Genomic DNA, 20,358 nt, shown 5'->3' on the forward strand with positions numbered 1-20,358 from the left:
ATATGACCAGTTTTACAGCATGGAGTCAGAAAAAGAGGAAATTGTACACCTTACCTTTTGACTTGGAGGTTAATGATTGTAGAAAGAAAAGCTTGTTGAGGGACAAATTTATCCAGAATATAGCATTATCCAGCGACAGAGAACTTTAAAAATGGCACGCACATCGATGTCATTGCATGACACAGAGTTACAGAGTTGCAGAAGCATACATCAGGCTTTAAATAATTAATGAAATAAGTCATCATAAATTGTAAATTTGACAGGTTAGCTATTTTTATATTTTTTTAATAGTACCTGTACCTGGATGTGTTGCTGTATGCGGTTAACTGATTAAAAAAAAAGTAATTCAGTAATTCAGGACAATTGACCACAAAATGGCGCCATATTATCAGTTGTTACTACTCTGTATAAAGGTACCCTACTCCTCTGTGCCCCACCCCTCTGAGACATGTTACGTTAACATACAGACAATTTGATATGGTCATTTTAACAGCACAATCTACATACTCATACAGTAGCTGTCCATTTGTTTTTTTAGGAAAACCTAGATTTCCTACTTTTGCCCCTTGAAATTACAGTCATGGTTTTATTGAAAACTTACTTGGCAGTAAACACACTTCTGATTCTGGAAGGTTCAGCTGTGTGATCAGCTAATCTTAAGGAAATTCATTCATTCATTTTCTGCTGCTTATTTGAGACCAGGTCATGGTGGCAGAAGAACAAACAGGTTATCTCATGTTTCCCTATCCTGGGCCAAGTCCTTGAACTCTTCCTAGGGTATCCAACAATGTTCAAAAAACCTTTTGTGAAATATAATCCCTCCATTGTGTCCTCTGTCTTCCTCTGGGTCTCTTCTCAACTGGACTTGCCTGGAAGATGTCCCTTGTGAGACAACCAGAGATATCCTCTCCTGATGCCCGAATAGGGTTGGGTATCGATAACCTGTTCTTTTCGAGAATCGTTAAGAAATTATTTGATCCACCAACATCAATAGCCTTTTTGCTTAATGATTCCCTTGTTGGTCTTTCAGGGCGGCCGCTGTTTTTGAGGGTTTTGTCGGTAAAATAATCAAAAACCTGTAAAGCCTACTTTTAGTACACAGAAATTTCAGTAGAGGGTATTGATAAGGGAATCGATAAGGAATCAGATCGATAAGCCTAATCGATAATGGCATTGATATCAATAAAATCTTATCAATACCCATCTCTATGCCTAAAGCACCTCAGGTGGCTCCTTTCAATGCATAGAAGCAGCAGATCTGCTCTGAGTCCTTCCTGGATACTCAAGCTTCTAACGCTGTCCCTGAATGTAAGCCCAGATACCCAAAGGAGGAATCTCATTTCCCTTGCTTGTATCCATCACCTTGTTCTTCCGGTCACAGTCAAAATGCTCATGACCAGTGAGGACAGGAGTGGAGTGGACTGAGTGAGCTTTGAAAATGCAGGTAATAAAACCTTTGGGTAGAATTTGGTTATAGTAGTGCAGTGCCCATAGGAAGTTTGTATTCCTATAGAAAATTGGGAGCTTAAGTGGATTTTTCATGGATGGCCGTATGAAGCTGTGTTTGAAGGTGGGATGTACTTAATCTTAGTTTTAACGGACAAAGTGTACGTTTGTTAAGACATGGTTGACATTGAGCTACAAAGAGATACGCAAATACAGTTATTTGAAGAAAAAAGATTGACATTCATCCAACATGGTCAGACATATACGAGGGCAGTCAATAAAGTATAGGTCCTTTTTATTTTTTTCAAAAACTATATGGATTTCATTCATATGTTTTTACGTCAGACATGCTTGAACCCTCGTCCACATGCGTGAGTTTTTCCACGCCTGTCGGTGACGTCATCCGCCTGTGAGCACTCCTTGTGGGAGGAGTCGTCCAGCCCCATTTTATCCGGATATTCCACTGTTAAAGGAGATTTTTTTAATGAAAGACGTGTGGACGGGTCCGCGCGTCGGGACGCAGCCGGCGCGGTGCGGCGGCACAGGAAAAACACCTCCGTGTTGATAACCATTTGTAAAAACCAGGTGGCTTTTGATGGCTTTCAGTGGAGTGAGTATCTGAGAAATTGTTTAACAGTTGGACATGTTCCAACTTGTCCTTAAGGCTTCCAACAGAGGTGTTTTTCCTGTGGCGGAGCGTTGCGGCGGCTGCGAGCCGACGCTGCAATCCGTCCGCACGTCTTTCATTAAAAAATCTCAGTGGAATATCTGAATATTGAAACCGACTTCTTCTGAAACTTCTCTGTTCTCTCACGATGTCCTGGATCAATAGAGCCTGAAATGTGGAGGTTTTCAGCTTGAAACAGGCTGACGACGGCGCCTGGGAGCGCTGCGCAACGTCCCGCTCCATGGGAAGTCCTTAAAGCGACAGTATCACCTCAAAATCTCTCATCAGCCGTTAAAATTTTCATCGAAAACCAGCTGAATTTTTCAAACCGTGTCCACTTCGATGTGCCTCACAGGTTTAGAAAAAATTTTGATCAAACAAAGCGCCAGTCTCTCAGCAACTTCTCAGACAAAGGAATTCCGACGAGGGGCTGGACGACTCCTCCCACAAGGAGTGCTCACAGGCGAATGACGTCACCGACAGGCGTGGAAAAACTCACGCATGCGCACGAGGGTTCAAGCATGTCTGACGTAAAAACATATGAATGAAATCCATATAGTTTTTGAAAAAAATAAAAAGGACCTATACTTTATTGACAGACCTCGTATACACACATAGAAATATAGGAAGGATTAAACACAGTTAGTGTACACAAAGCACAAACATATGGATGTGAATACAGTAGTTATTGATAATGTGAGTCAGGGACATTTAGGTTTGTTGTGTGGATTGATTGATAGCTGTTGTGTTTTCATACATTTTGGCTTTTAGCAAGGACACTGTAGGCAGTTGACCCCAATTCCATTAATGTGAAAGTACCACTACTGAAAAGCAAAAACAGTAATGCAACAGTGAAAAGCAAAAACAGTAATGCAACAGCATGATTTTTAAAAGTGTTTAGAAGCCTCAATCTGGTTAGATTTCTTTTTTGAGCTAAAGACTATGTATGGTGGAATATTGTAATAAGTATGAATTTGTTAAGGTGATCTGCAAACAGTTTTAGACATAAGGTCAAGTGGGATGGAAAGTGTTGGCTTTTTAAATACTTGAAAGACACTAAGAGGATTTAGTACTGCTGTAACGGATTGATGCCGAAGGTGGCAGCAGTGCAACAATAAGGATGCTGGCTGGCGTTAAACGGCGTAGAAGAAGAGAGGTGAGCTTGATTTGTTCACATTGGTATGTTTTGACGATGGGTGGATTTCTGCATTTAGAAAATGCCACAGAAAACCCTCCCACCAAAAAATAAATAAATAAAACTACTTAATTTACGCATATTTGCAGTCAGTCTGGATAAATCGTGGGACCCATTGGTTGTTCAGCTAAGGCTACGATAACGCTAGCCTGTTAAACTGGTGTAGTAAACACCATAGGAGAAGAGAGGGTGCGCTTGATTTTATTCACGGGCATATTTGGAGAAGCAATGCATTTCCCAAGTGGGCCAACCCTGTAATGAAAATAAAGGTTTCAAAATAAAGGTTTTGAAAATTATTCCCCAAAAATTTCATAAAAATGGATGCATATCATTGTGCCATGCGGAAGCCATATCTGAAAGCTGATGCTGATCTGAAAAACAGTCAGAGAGATATGCGAGCCACATACTCACACTCACACAGACATTTCTTGCTTTATACATAGATTAAAGTTTTACACTTATATATAAACTGTATACCTATTCCAAAAAAAGATTCATATGACTTGCTAAACTTTCAGCTGAGATTAAATGATTCTTATACATTAAAGACTTAACTAAATCTTGCAGTCAGTTAATATCATTAGTTATGCGCAGAAAGTCAGAACCTCCATGACCAGTAAAAAATCAAGGACCGAGACGTTGCCCGGTATGGCGGAGCCGGGGCCCCACCCTGGAGCCTGGCTTGGGGTTGGGGCTCGCGCGTGAGCGCCTGGTGGTCGGGCCTTAGCCCATGGGGCCCGGCCGGGCTCAGCCCGAAAGAGCGACGTGGGCCTGCCCTCCTGTGGGTTCACCACCTGCAGAGGGGGCCATGGGGGTCGGGTGCAGAGAGGATTGAGTGGTAGTCGAGGGTGGGTGGCCCGGCGGCCCGGTCCATGCTCACAGCCCCTGGCTGTTGGGACATGGAATGTCACCTCGCTGGGGGGGAAGGAGCCTGAGCTTGTGCGGGAGGTTGAGAGATACCGACTAGAGATAGTCGGGCTCACCTTCATGCACAGCTTGGACTCTAGTACCCAACTCCTGGAGAGGGGCTGGACGCTTCATTTTTTTGGCATTGCCCACGGGGAGAGGCGGAGAGCTGGGGTCGCATTGCTTGTTGCTCCCCAGCTCAGTCACCATGTGTTGGAGTTCACTCCAGTGAAGGAGAGGGTCGCATCCCTGCGCCTTCAGGTCGGGGACAGGTCTCTCACCGTTGTCTCGGCCTATGGGCCGAGCAGCAGTGCAGAGTACCCAACCTTCCTGGAGTCCCTGGGAGAGGTACTAGATAGCGCTCCGACTGGGGACTCCATTGTTCTCCTGGGGGATTTCAACGCCCACGTGGGCGGCGACAGTGAGACCTGGAGGGGGGTGATCGGGAAGCACGGCCCATTCAGTTGTTGGACTTCTGTGCTAGTCACAGTTTGTCCATCACGAACACCATGTTCGAGCACAAGGGTGTCCATAAGTGCACGTGGCACCAGGACACCCTGAGCCGGAGGTCGATGATGTATCATCTGACCTTCGGCCACGTGTCTTTGACACTCGAGTGAAGAGAGGGGCAGAGCTGTCGACCGATCACCACCTGGTGGTGAGTTGGATCCGCTGGGAGGGGAGGAAGCCGGTCAGACCTGGCAGGCCCAAACATATCGTGAGGGTCTGCTGGGAACGACTGGCGGAACCCTTTGTCAGCGAGGTCTTCAACTGGGGATGTTGTCGGGCAGTGGAAGGAATACTTCGAGGATCTCCTCAATCCCATCGTCACGTCTTCCGAAGAGGAAGCAGAGACTGGGGACTCAGAGGTGGACTCATCCATTACCCAGGCCGAAGTCACCGAGGTGGTTAGAAAGCTTCTCAGTGGCAAGGCTCCTGGGGTCTATGAAATCCGTCCTGAGTACCTTAAGTCTCTGGATGTTGTGGGACTGTCTTGGCTGACACGCCTCTGCAACATTGCGTGGCGATCTGGGACAGTGCCTCTGGATTGGCAGACCGGGGTGGTGGTCCCTCTGTTTAAGAAGGCGGACCGGAGGGTGTGTTCCAGCTATAGGGGATCACACTCCTCAGCCTCCCCGGTAAGGTCTATTCCAGAGTACTGGAGAGGAGAATTCGACTGATGGTCAAACCTCAGATTCAGGAGGAGCAGTGTGGTTTTCGTCCTGGTCGTGGCACACTGGACCAGCTCTACATACTCCATCGGGTGCTTGAGGGTTCATGGGAGTTCGCCCAACCAGTCCACATGTGTTTTGTGGATCTGGAGAAGGCGTTCGACCGTGTCCCTCGGGGCACCCTGTGGGGGGTGCTCCGGGAGTACTGGGTCCGGGGTCCTTTGCTAAGGGCTATCTGGTCCCTGTACGACTGCAGCAGGAGCTTGGTTCGTATTGCCGGTAGTAAGTCAAACCTGTTTCCAGTGCACGTTGGCCTCCACCAGGGTCTGCCCTTTGTCACCGGTTCTGTTCATTATTTTTATGGACAGAATTTCTAGGCGCAGCCAGGGTGTAGAGGGGGTCTAGTTTGGGAACCACAGAATCTCGTCTCTGCTGTTTGCGGACGATGTGGTTCTGTTGACTTCGTCAAATCAGGACCTTCAGTGTGCACTGGGGCGGTTTGCAGCCGAGTGTGAAGCGTCCGGGATTAGAATCAGCGCCTCCAAATCCGAGGCCATGGTTCTCGACCGGAAAAAGGTGCTTTGCCCTCTTCAGGTCGGTGGAGTGTCAATGCCTCAAGTGGAGGAGATTAAGTATCTCGAGGTCTTGTTCACGAGTGAGGGATGGATGGAGTGTAAGATCGATAGACGGATCGATGCAGCATCTGCAGTGATGCGGTCGCTGTATCGGACCGTCGTGGTGAAGAGAGAGCTGAGTAGGGGGGCAAAGCTCTCGATTTACCAATCGATCTACATTCCGATCCTCACCTATGGTCATGAGATTTGGCTCATGACCGAAAGAACGAGATCGCAAGTACAAGCGGCTGAGATGAGTTTCCTCCGCAGGGTGACTGGGCGCTCCCTTAGAGATAGGGTGAGGAGCTCGGAGTCGAGCCGCTGCTCCTCCACGTCGAAAGGAGTCAGTTGAGGTGGCTTGGGCATCTTTTCCGGATGCCCCCTGGACGCCTCGCTGGAGAGGTGTTCCGGGCACGTCCCATTGGGAGGAGGCCCCGGGGAAGACCCAGGACACGCTGGAGGGACTACATCTCTCGGCTGGCTTGGTTTTGCCTTGGGGTTCCGCTGGAGGAGGTGTGGGTGGATTGGGAGGTCTGGGCGGCTTTGCTTGAGCTGCTGCCCCCGCGACCCGACTCCGGATAAAGTGGAAGAAAATGGATGGATGGATGGATGCGCAGAAAGTGTGCAATAATTATTTAAACAAAATTGGTGCAGGTGCATAAATTTGGGCATCCTTGTCATTTTATTGATTTGAATACATTTAGCACTTATTTTACATTTATTTATTTTACATTTAGCAATTATTGGAACACAAAATTGGTTTGGTAAGCTCATTGACCCTTGACCTCCTTACACAGGTGAATCCAATCATGAGAAAGGGTGTTTTAGGTGGCGATACCGATACTTTTTCATATTTATGCTTCATAGATCCAAAGGATCCAAAAGACAGAGGATAGAATTTCGGCAAACATTGTATGTGACACCAAAATACTTTATTATCACAATCAACATTTTTGTTTAAAAAAATATCACTCAACACAACTTCAAACAAAATGTCCTGAGGTAAAGGGCTGACAAACCACAATACAAGGGTGCGCTGCTCCGTGTTGTGTGACACAGCGTAGTGCTGCTTTTACAGACAGAGAGTAGACTTTGATGAATCTGTGTGCGCAGCAGTCAGTGCGTGCGTGCGTGTTGTGTGACACAGCGTAGCGCTGCTTTTACAGACAGAGAGTAGACTTTGAGGAATCTGTGCGCAGCAGTCAGTGCGTGCAGGAGAGAAAAAAGCTCTTTTTACACGATGATCATTCACTATCAATACCAGCATTGGTATCGATATTAGGATCAATCCGCCCACCTCTAGTTTCCACTGTGAGGAACATAGTGAGGAAATGGAAGACCACAGGCACAGTACTAGTTAAAGCCTGAAGTGGCAGGCCAAGAAAAATCTCAGATAAGCTGAAGCGAAGGATGGTGAGAACAGTCATAGTCAACACACAGACCTCCTCCAAAGACCTACAACATGAGCTTACTGCAGATAGTGTCTCTGTGCATCGTTCAACTATACAGCGCACTTTGCACAAAGACATGCTGTATGATGCTGTAATGCAGAGGAAGCCTTTTCTGAATACATGCCACAAACAGAGTCGCTTGAGGTATGCTAAAGCACATCTGGACAAGCCAGCTTCATTTTGGAATAAGGTGCTGTGTAACTCAGTGAAACTAAAATTGAGTTATTTGGACATAACAAGGGGAGGTATGCATGGCTGAAAAAGAACACAACATTCCAAGAAAACCACTTGCTACCTAGAGTAAAATTTGGAGGTGGTTCCATCATGCTGTGGGGCTGTGTGGCCACTGCAGGTAGTTAGAATTAGAGCTGAAACGATTAGTCGAGTAACGTAAATAATTTGACAAAAAATGTTCGAGGCAAATTTTGTGCCTCAAAGTTTTGTTTAACATTGTAGTACATATGCCAGGCCTGTGTGTGGCACTGTAACATCCCCAGAAAAACAAACAAAAGAAGACTAGAGCATGCATACGCCGTGTAAGCGATAATCAAATTAGCACAATAGCTACAGCTTTCCAACGTGACACACAGAGTGAAATAAAGCCTTTTAGGAGAAAAACAGTCCACGTTGATCATCAGAAATAGCTTACTGTGCATTTAAAGCGAAGCAGTGTGTTTGTTTGTTTTTTTTTAAACACAGTTTCGTCTGCTGCCTGCTCTCCGCTCTACGTGGGGAATGGCTATTCGCGCGGTGGGCGGCTGCTGTCTCTCTCTACCCGGTGTGAGCGGCTCAGCACTGCTCTCACACCGGGCGAGTCACAGCTCCGTCCCCGGACACACTGACAAACAGTCTCTGGAAGAAGTCCACTCTTCCTTCTGTGTCTTGCTCAGACACAGTACTGAGTGTTTCGTTTTTTAATTTTTGCTTTTTTGGGCAACACACATTGCTTCACAAACATGGTAACTCAAATAAAATAATAATAAGAAAAACTGACTGCGAGGCTTGCATGTTCAACCTCCAGCTGAAATGCATTGGCTGAATTGCAGAGAAAGAGGGATAAAAAAAAATCACACAGAGACCCAGTTCACCAACCTTAAAAAAACAAAAAAACCTTAAAATGATTAAATTTTACAAGCTGGGGAAAACAAAAAACACAAACTGACATCCCATCGCCATTTCAGCAAAATGTCAAGAAGAATGGTCCAAAATACCTTCAGCCAGAATCCAGACTCTCATTGGAAGCTATAGGAAGCATTTAGAGGCTGTTATTTCTGCAAAAGGAGGATCTACTAAATATTGATGTATTTTTTCTGTTGGGGTGTCCAAATTTATGTACCTGCGTAATTTTGTTTAAATAATTATTGCACACTTTATGTAAATCCTAGAAACGTCATTTCACTTCTCAAATATCACTGTGTTTGTGTTCTATATGATATATTTAACTACAAATTGCTGATCCAAACAACCAATGATTTATAAAGGAAAATTATGAAAATTGTCAGGGGTGCCCAAACTTTTGCATACAACTGTATTTTTTTCATAATGGGGTATTTTACATTTTAAATTTATGTAGGTCCTTTCATTAAATAAATTCAGGTCTTACATTCTGTATAAGAGATGAGAATAACATGATGGGACAACATGGAAAACAGCTGAAAAACACTGAAAATATCCATAAATCTAATGAAAACATGAAGCTGATAATCACTGACAGTAGCTGTCCATCTGAAAATTCTCTGGCTGCAGAAATGAGTGGCCATAATTCCGGAGATAATCCTTCATCTCGGCAGCTTTCTGTCCAATTTTCTTCAACAACCTCTGAGTTCTGGAACTTTGCAGCATTTTGTGTTTTTCAGGAATGGTAAATGGTAAATGGACTGCATTTATATAGCACTTCTCAGCCATACAGAGCAGTTTAAATTGTGCAAAGTTGCTGACATTGCTAACATTTTTAGTGTTTCTTGGTCAATGTTGCACAGTGGTGAGTCAGTCCTACATCGAAAGGCATTGTGGCATTAAGATAGCATGGCTTTGTTTTTCCCCAGAAGTAGGTCCACTCCCAAGATACAGATAAGGTCTATCTGCAATGATTCATTTAGCGCAAGCCCCTACAGACCATAAAGCATTTGTGCAAAACGGACCCTTGTAGCTAGTTTGGGTGGCACAGAGGAATCGAGGTTGGCACTTGTGTCACAGAAGGTGGTCCTTTCTGTGGGGAGTTTACATGTTCTAACTATGTCTGTGTGGATTTCCTCCACAAACCCTCTATGATGTCACCCATAGATGTTTTGAAGCTCAAATAATGCGGTTCTGGGTGTCACCATGTTGACTGTGCCTACTCAACCTGAGTACCAGCCAAACCATAACTGTGTAAAGAGGTGGAGTGTGAGCAAGAGCCTATGTGACCTGGGTAGAATGAAGGAAGGCCAAACATGCCCCCATCTCAGAGTTACCAAACTAGCTAAAATGAAAATAGTTTAGATGATTTTTGGGGATCAGCCGTGATACTCGGCAAATGATCTGTTTGGATTCTTTCTGAGCCCTTTATGAAACAACAGAATGAGTCTACTTCTCAGTGGAGCCTTTAACACGCTGATGGAGGGTGAAAATTAAAGTGGAGATTTTCTTCAGCGGCACAAACAAGTGCTCCGTCACAACTGTTTCACTTGTTTTTTTTTTAGATTTTTGAAGTAAAAAAACTGTGATCAGATGGAGCAAGAACTTGTCACTAGATGCTTCTTGTCCTGCATGTGATGTGGTTACATGTGTCGTTTCCTCCTGATTTAACGGGAAGAAAGTGTAATGAAGCAGTATGGCAATTGTACTGACACAAAAAAGGACATTGCCAGTTCAAAAAAATTACTTGGATAAAAGTTCAAACAGCAACTATGTTCTTACCACCACAGTTAATGTTTATGTAATCGATGACTCACATTTGTTAATCGAATTGCCTACGTTTGCACCACGATGCATCTAACAATCAGTCCTTCCCCCCACCCCAACTCATGTTTACACAACTCTACAACTGACTTGCACAGTTTTGATTACACACTGTGAGATTCCTTCTTCTCAGCATTAGAGTTCAGCCTCTTCAGCAATGTGGTCACTCTAGAATGAGCGGTATGATATTTGAGAGTCTGAATGATTATCAGCTGTTGAAATTTGTAGAATACATTATTTGATTTTAAATGCAACTCTTGGGTTTGCACAGGATTTCTTGAGGAAGTTCTGCAGTCACAGTCGTGACCATGAGTGAAGTGCTGCAGGTTTCAGCAGCTGTGGTGGAGGCAACAGGGCCCCATGAACATTAATCATATGAACACCATGTGGTTGTACTGCAGTCTAAACTGCTCAGAGGCTTCTGGGAAAACTGTTCATTGTCTTTCACACACAGAAAAAAATTCTGCATACACTGTGCTAGTAAAATATTTATTGCCAGAACAATGAGAAGAAAGCATTTTTTGCAAAATGCATCCACTTTTAGAACATGGAAAGTGAAATATGAGAAATATGACACCAGTTGTTATATTATTATTAGACTTTCCCTGTCAGTTTCAGGCCTGTGGGACTCTGGTGGTGTTGGTTGTTGCTCCACCAGATGGAGGTGTTGCTCGAAAATGAGCCATAATTTGTACGGCACAAAAATGAACAGAACAGACCTTCAGTCGACAATCTTTAACATGAAGAATCAATAGGAAGTAGAAAAGTAGGAATAAGACACAATTTCATCCAAATGACTTCACAGGGTCTTCTTCATCCTGTGTAAAGGATGTAAAACATAAAGATGTCAGTAAGCCACATTGTGCAGGGATTTGGTTCAAGAGAGACATATGTTTTTATTTAGCAGAAAAAGATTTTTACCTGAACACCAAAGTGTCACCACAGAACCAACAACACTACAGGCCACTGAAATGTGAAAAAGACAAATATTTGAAGAGGAGAGCAAAATATAATAAAATTTACTTTGGCAGAACAGAATTAACAAGCAGCACGTGTGAAATACTTTTCTTAAAGGGGTCATATTTTCAACAAGTTCATATCAGTCATGCCAGAAATTTCTGTTTCCACCCAAAAACTCCTGAACATCGGTTGGTGTTTTCACATCTGAAATTCTGTAGCAAGGTTTGAACAAAGGTTCGTGTTTGTATGCTTTTGTTCCGGTTAGTTTGGTTTCACATTGCAGTGTTGTGGTTGGACTAAAGACCTTTTCATGGCGTACTTACGTCCTGATGTCATCGTCTACGTAGGCTGTCTCCCCAAAATTTATTGATTAGCTTGTAGTTGTGTTGTATTTCATGTCTGCTTGTTATGAATTTGGTGTATAGTTCAGTTTGAACACACACACACACACACACACACACACACACACACACACACACACACACACACACACACACACACACACACACACACACACACACACACACACACACACACAAAAACCATTTCATTTGAACACAGAAAAATAATGAATGGATTTGTTACATTGTATTATTATATTATAGTATTTTTACAAATAGCATGCAATGGCACTTGTCAAAAGTTAAAAAATTTCTACTTTTACCAGCTGTCACAGGAACAAGGATGAAGTGGATGCTTTATCATAAGAAGAATATATATTAATATTAATGCAGCATTGTATTTTTGTTGACACTGAACTTTGCCACAGTGTCATGCTGTAGACTCTCAACAATGCTGCTACACTGTTGAGGATGACCAACTGTGTACATAATCATGTGGTTCTGAACCATTTCTCTGCAGTGGTAAAATATTTGACTGAATCCTGATGGGTCCCTGGTTCAGTCATGGCATGAAAGGTTTGTTGTTACATTGTTTAAAGTGGATATGACACTTAAAGACAACATAGTCTTATTACATGTAACAAAGGTTATATAATTCGGTCAACCTAAGCGTTTTGGGAAAATGGACGTGGTTCTCCCGTTATATACAACATTTAAACATCCTGCCACTGAAAAATCTGCACGCCCTGTGACCAGCTTCCCGCTAAGCACCAAACCTGAAATACGTCATGCCTGTAGACCATATTGGCTTGCACGCTTGGCGGCCGTTGTTTACACTATTTTTAGCGGCAGAAACTTTGTTTAAACACAGCTCTCAGGGACTTGTTTGTCGATATGGCTGACCAGTGTGTCGCAGCATATTGCACAAACACAAGGGCGAAAGGTTTTAGCCTTTTCAAGTCCAGGCAGATTGATCGAAAGCCGCGATGTTGTGTGATGCACATAATGTCAGGCTGCCGCTCGCTCCGCTCACACACCCGCATTTGCTCCTGACAGCAGACACTTTCCTCTACCGTCTCCATGTTCTTGCACCGCTCACAGGAACACTTAAAATGTCAACCCCACATAATATGTTCACAATAATCTTGAAATGGTCAAGGAACTTACGTAGTAAACACGGTGGCGGCATGTTCACTGTTGTTTTCGGCGATCTTTTTCAAAAGTTTCGAAATTTATTTCCTATTCTTTTGTGAAAATAACATAACTAAACACAGATGAATGCAATGCCAGGCACTCGAAAACAGCAAAAACCCGAAGGTAATGATGGTGGTCAGCAAGTAACAGCTACACTGTCGCGGGTCCGGAAAAATAACAAAGGCAGTAAACAGATGCTAGAATCGAAAATCCTATAATTATAGGGTTATAAACAGCAACAACAAAAATCAAAGCATCCCTTACCATTCCATATTCTGCAGCCTTTCAAAATCCATCGGAATTGGCACGTCTCTTGCCTCTGCTTTGGCTCCGCCGTAAGCACCGTCGCATTATTTTCGGTGCCAGAATGCTCCTGGTTTGAATGTTCGTCCGAAAGATACGGCTCCAATCTGTAGTGTCTAATCACTGCTGCGACATCCTCAGGATCCAAGTCAGAAATAATCCACACTTGAAGAGGAGTCAGAAAAGTTCTCGATCTTGTCACTGTCCATGCTGAGGTCTATCTGTTCCTGTTGTCAATCTAACAGACAAAGACGGGACTCTGAACGCTGTGACATCACAGTGTCACAAGACTGCTGATGGAACGCTGCCAGTGCGCTTTCCAAGAAACACACTTTTGAGAAGCTGTACAAACTTTATTTCTCAGTGATAATGATTGAAACCACTTTCAACTTACTATACTGTATGTATATTTTTGATATTTATATCAGTTTTACCTAATTCTTTAGGTGTCATATCCACTTTAAGCTCCAGTAATGCAAAACAGTCCCCTAATGAGGAGGACGCCTGATGCAGAAAACTCATTTCTCAAATGAATTGACTTCAAGCTCGAACACACACAAAAAAAAGACGGCGCAAATTAATATTGCACCCAGATGAGTCTTAGGTGTCCTTGGATGACAAGCAGTGATTGGATTGCAAGCTTGATAGCGTTTGATGGCCATCCATGTCAGCCTCACCTGCTTTTTAATCAGTAATTACCACAGGGGATTCTCCTGCACTTCTTAATTAAATCGTAATGAAAAAGCACACTGTTGTTCAGGGCGTTCCACAAATTACATAGCAGGTGGGCAGTTTCAAATGAGGAGGAGTAGTACTGTACCATTAGAGTAATGTATGAAGCCTTAACTGGGACCCAGTCAACAGTATGGTTTTGTAACCAATATTTTACAACCAAGGGAGTTCAGTATTGTTATTTTTTCAATACACAGTGAAAAGTTTCAGGTTCAGGTTCAGGTAACTTTATTTGTACCCGTAGGTAGATTTGGCTGAAATTCATTAGCCAGGGGGTGGGAGTCATCAACTATAATGCAGTTGGTTATCCGCTGTAATTGTTTAGTGTACAGGGACTCTAAACTCAGCTGCGATTCACCAATCAACCGACTGGACCATTTAATGATCTGACTCAGTCTGTTCCTATCCTTCAATGTCAAACTGCCAAACCATGCCACCAAAGAAAAAGCTAAAACAGATTCAATAAAAGCACGATAAAATAGTGTAAACATGGTTCGGCCAATGTGAAAATATGACAGTTTCCTGAGACAGAACAAGCGCTGATGTCCCTTCCTACACACCGCCTTTGAATATCCTAATATTTATTCAAATATTAGGATATTCCACTAATCAAATTAAGGCTGTGTGATCTGATAAAAATCTAATATCATGATACAAGTCACTTTATATCTGGATATATATATATATATATATATATATATATATATATATATATATATATATATATATATATACACACAATGTAAATGTAATAAGAAATAGGCCTTTCCATATGGAAATATATATAGAATGACCATATGGAAAGGCCTATTTCTTATTAAATCTTAAATTATATAGTCAAACATTAAAGGTTAGTGTTTGAGTCTATTTTTATTGAGATATTGAGAACATCTGGCCAAATGTTTAATTAAGCACGTTAACAAAAGGAATGTTTTTTTAAACATGAGAACTGCATTAAACTGACCATTTGAGAAAGAGAGAAAGAAAATGGTAAATATACTGCATTTATATAATGCTTTTCCATCTGCATCAGACGCTCAAAGTGCTTTACAATAACGCCTCACATTCACCCCGATGTCAGGGTGCTCACTACACACCAGGAGCAATTAGGGGATTAAGAACCTTGCCCAAGGGCTCATAGTGATTTTCTGGTCAGGCTGGGATTTGAACTGAGGATCCTCTGGTCTCAAGCTGAACGCTTAACCACTAGACCATCACCTCCGCAAGAGAGAGAGAGAGAGAAAGTGGCTGATCATTTTTCTTTTTATCCTTTCAAACATAAAAAGAGAAATGATCAGCCATTCTCTCGCTCTCTCTCCCGTGCACACATACATGCACACACACAGACAATGGCGGAGAGAATTAAATGCTCAGAAATGTGATTGCAAATGTGATTGACTATTTTTTTTTAATCGAAAGAAAATAAATAAAAATGCTGACTAAAAGAAAATAAAACATTTATTGTATTCTTAATTTGAAACAAAAAGTACTGATAAGAATAAGAGGTGGTGAGCTGTTGCAACATAAGGATGATTTTTTTTTGTTTGTTTGTCATATTGCTGCATTAAATTTCAAATCATCAATGTGTTCAAATCCCTCACCATCTGGAGATTTCCTCAGCGTTCCAAGAGTCAGTCACCACAGCCACATCAGTCGTGGATTTCCCGTCTGCAGTTCTCATGTCATCGTTGGCATTGTTGTTGTAGTTTCCACAGGCGCCACACGTTTTACCAGACAGACTGTTGTGAACGATGACGGTGACCTCTTGTGATACCGAGTAGGTGACCCTCAGAGCCGACGCCCTCTCGATAATCACAGCCCTGTCTCTGATTTGGACTGAGAGCTCATTTGTGAGTTTGCTGGGTAGAGACACTTTCTTGCCGTTAACCTGGACGAACAGAGGAAGATTGCCAAATAATGAGGCAACTTATATTGTGATTCTCAAAATGAAAATCTTCAATCTGAATTCTTTCCCATGCCTCTTACCCAGACCAGATGTTCTCTGTTTACTGCAATGGAGGTGTCCTTGAAGTACACATACACAGTAGCGACACTTGGCGAAGCACCAAGACTGCAAACTCTGACATCCACGACCACACGGAACCACAGCGCCGCGTCCTCACCACAGAGAGATGCCAATTCAAATGCTCCTGGACCTCCTACTCCTCCAGACATGCCATCAAAGGAGGTCATGTGGCCACCAGGGCTGACCGTGCAGTAACCCTGCTTGGCGTGGCAACCTCGGACTCCGTCTTGTACACTACATGCCTCCTCAGCAGCACAGGATAACTTTTCACACTTCATCTGCCCAGAGGCTTGGCACACACACTTGGACTTACATTCTTTGTCCACTATGGTTTGGCCCACCTGGAAACATGCAATACATGTAGTGTTAAAATAATCAAATTGTGCAGACTGCACATAACTCACTACGTCACAGTGTCTGTGGCTGTTGGCCTACTTCTGAAATACAGTAATAGAATCTTGAGGTCCCTCAGTAGTTTAAGCCCAGAAACCGTTCTGTAGTTTCAGTGACAGTAGAGTGACATATTTTCACAGGGTTCTAATGAAAGAACACAAATGTGCAATAATTTTCAGAAAAAACAATGCATAAAATAGAAAATAAGTAGAAAATAAAATTTATGCACAAAATCTGCTTTCTAGATACTTTGAAGGGTGATTTAATTAAGATTATAAGTCAAAGTATGCATTTTTCAGTTCCTCAATTGAAGCAAGTAGAAAATTGGTGTCTCTGAGTAATTTATGACCAAAATCCATTTTCTAGCCTTCATGATTACTGAGATATTATCAGCAGAGTTCAAAATGCAAATTTATAATTATTTTCAGGAGACGTATTCAGTTGGAGACAATAGAAACTTGGGCTCCTTCAATAATTTAAGGCCAGTATCTATTTTCAAGATTAAGTAATTTGTGAGAACTAAGTACTGAGTGAATTTTGCTGTTTCTGGTTGCTTAAATGGGAATGCTTCAGTTTCTGAAACATGTTCCAGTCAACCATTAGAGTGTACAGCCATGGCTGGAATTATAGGGGAAGGGGGTGCTGACCCCAAATGAGGTAAAAACAACAAGGTTCTTACTTGGAATTGTAAAATTACAAAATATTTCCCATATTCATGCCAGGAGAACTCTTCTAATAGGATTTGAGCTATACCCATAAAATGGACTATATTGTTTCTTAACATGAGTTGAACATCTCATGTACCTGCTTCACTCTGATCTTTGCAGGGACTCATTTAAATCTATGGTCCAGTGCGAGGAGCAAGCCAAATTTTACTGTAGTAGGTTAATGCACTTTATTTACCTTCAGATATTCTGAATTAGATTGTGCCATGTCTCTTCAGATAAATTCTCATATTCAGTAGTTTCTAACATTTACCTCAATTTACAGTTTACCTGTTTAATGTTACCTTTCTTCTGTGGACACTTGACACAGTCTAAATCAGAACATCAACGTTCTGATTTAGATTGTCAATAAATGTTAATGTTGGGTAGCTTAAGTTAGCATCAAGTTACAGTTTAAGTAAATATTGTCACCTGAAGACACTTGATACAGCCCAAATTAGAACATTGGTTAGTTAAAGCTAATTTATGCCTTACTTAACTAATCAAAGTTCAGCAATGATATTGAGAATAACACTGTGAGTGGATTATTAATCAATGACATTAGTGATCATCTACCAGTTTTCATCGTTTATAATAGAAACCATCGGCGGAATCAGCCAGAGGAGAAAATAAAATACAGGCGAGTGCGGACAGAGGAAAACATGAACACACTAAAGAAGGATTTACAGGAGCAAAACTGGGAAAAGGTATACAGTGAAAGTGATGTTGATAGTGCATATGAAACTTTTTTACAAATATTTACATCATTATATGATAAAAATTGTCCAATTAAACAAGACTACAGAAAACAAAAAATCCAAGCTCGACCATGGATGACGAAAGGGTTACGAAATGCATGTAATAAGAAAAATACACTGTATAGAGAATTCATAAAACTAAAGACTAAAGAGGCAGAAAATAGATATAAGAAATACAAAAATAGATTAACTAATATTATACGGGTATGTAGGAAGGAATATTATAGTAACATATTATATAATAACAAAAACAATATTAAAGGAATATGGGATATATTAAATAGCATTATCAAAAATGGTAATAAAAAACAGAGTTACCCTCAGTATTTCATTGATAATAATGTCAAGAAGGAAAATAAGGATGAGGTAGTCAACGGTTTTAATAATTTTTTTGTAAATATTGGACCAAGCTTGGCAGAAAAAATTCCCGATTCCCAACCTGAGGATTGGGATAATAATCTCATAGAAAGAAATCCCTGTTCAATGTTCCTCACAGCAGTGGATGGAAATGAAATTATAGACATTGTGAATAATTGTAAATATAAAACATCTACCGATTTAAATGAAATTGATATGGTGGTGGTAAAACAGGTCATTGAATGGATTGTAGAACCATTAACATACATCTGTAACTTATCATTTCAAACCGGTAAATTTCCCAATCAAATGAAAATAGCTAAGGTTGTGCCGCTGTATAAGACTGGGGATAGACACCACTTCACAAATTATAGACCTGTTTCTTTGCTTCCACAATTTTCCAAATTATTAGAAAAGTTATTCAATAATAGATTAGACAAATTCATAAATAAACATAAATTACTTACTGATAGTCAATATGGATTCAGAGCACATAGTTCAACATCACTTGCATTAATAGAATCAGTTGAGGAGATTACAAACGCCATAGACCACAAATTACATTCAGTTGGAATATTTATAGACCTTAAAAAGGCTTTTGATACAATCAATCATGACATATTAATCAGTAAACTTGAACAGTATGGGATTAGGGGGTTGGTGTTGCACTGGGTGAGAAGCTACTTAAGTAACAGAAAACAGTTTGTGAAGTTGGGGGAATATACATCATCATGCTTGGACAATGCTTGTGGCGTCCCACAGGGGTCAGTATTGGGTCCAAAACTGTTTCTAATTTATATAAATGATATTGTCAATGTTTCCAAAATATTAAAATTAGTATTATTTGCAGATGACACAAGCATTTTTTGTTCAGGGGGGGATTTGCAGGAGTTATTGAGGAGGATCAGTATAGAAATGGGAAAATTGAAAATATGGTTTGACAGAAATAAATTATCATTAAACTTAAGTAAAACACAGCAAATCCAAGGTGGACCTGTATATTGAATTGGCACAAGTTTGACGCTGGATGCCCTTCCTGACGCAACTCCACATTAAATGGAGAAATGTGTCGGGTGGGGTTTGAACTGGGAACCTACCAGCGAACCTTCCGCACTGAAACCAAGTGCACTAACCACTTGGTCACCACCTTTGCAAATAATTTTACGCCCAAAATAAGATAGTACGATTAATAGTTTGTGAGATATGACATAACACAGGCAAGTGGAGAAGGTTTGAATTTGTTAGGTCAGTATGCTGTTTGTCTAATATATTTTGTATGTTTGTGAAAAGGGTGTGAACTGCACATTTCTACTGAGGTAATGTAATTCCAGGTTTTTAAAATGTCCGTTCAGAAAGTAAAGGCACCTCAACACTTGCACAGATTTGATCTCCACACCGGCACTCTACCAGTGAGTAATGCATTGTAAACTGCGTGGCTGCGCACCACTGGACAATGAAAACTTTGAAATGTTCAAAATTTCTGGCACGCAGTAATTTGGTGCCACTTGAGTGAACTAGTTGTGAACATTGTGCAACCTGTTCACAAAATACTGAGTGTCAATGCATGGCATTGCACGCAGGGCATCTGAATGTTTATGATGAGATGTTACATCCACAGTGAACATACATTTTCAGATATATTATCTAACTCATAAGAAGGAATGAAAATGCAACTGTTTTACCAATCCATTACAATACAGCTGTGCTCAAATGTTTGCATACCCTGGCAGAATTTAGAATTTTTGGCCATTTTTCAGAGTATAAATGACAACACAATTTTTTTTTTCACTCCTGGTTAGTGGTTGGGTGAAGCCATTTATTGTCAAACAACTGTTTACTCTTTTGAAATCATAATGAAAACAGAAACTGCCCAAATGACCCTGATCAAAAGTTTACATCCCCCAGCTCTTAATACCATGTATTGCCCCCTTTAACATCAACGACAGCTTGGAGTCTTTTGTGGTAGTTGTGGACGAGGCTCTCTGATGGTAAAGCTGCCACTGAATATGTTTCGGACTTTATTTACATCAATTACAAAGAAATACAAACAATATGGCACTCATTGGTAAATCTGCATGGAGTAGACAGTTCACAAAACTGAAAGCCAGCAAGACACCCAGTCAACCCAGAAGAAATTATCGGCTTATGTGGCTGTGATTGGAGAAATTGTGCACAGCGAAAGCTTTGCATTTTTGTATC

At 41.5% G+C, this 20,358-nt stretch overlaps 1 protein-coding gene across 1 annotated transcript in view; it reads right to left on the reverse strand.

Moving 5' to 3' along the window:
• Positions 1-10,619: 10,619 nt before the first annotated feature.
• The window catches only part of LOC117513498 (IgGFc-binding protein), a gene marked incomplete at its 5' end in the record, with an annotated part of 37,690 nt that continues 27,951 nt past the window's right edge, over positions 10,620-20,358 (reverse strand). The window contains 4 exons of the mRNA XM_034173670.1: positions 10,620-11,209; positions 11,313-11,357; positions 15,523-15,809; positions 15,908-16,288. Of these exons, the coding sequence (XP_034029561.1) occupies positions 11,348-11,357; positions 15,523-15,809; positions 15,908-16,288 (678 nt within the window). The remainder of the gene's footprint in view (positions 11,210-11,312; positions 11,358-15,522; positions 15,810-15,907; positions 16,289-20,358) is intronic.

Source organism: Thalassophryne amazonica, chromosome 7, assembly GCF_902500255.1.
Source record: "Thalassophryne amazonica chromosome 7, fThaAma1.1, whole genome shotgun sequence".
In the NCBI taxonomy this organism is placed as follows: Eukaryota; Metazoa; Chordata; class Actinopteri; order Batrachoidiformes; family Batrachoididae; genus Thalassophryne; species Thalassophryne amazonica.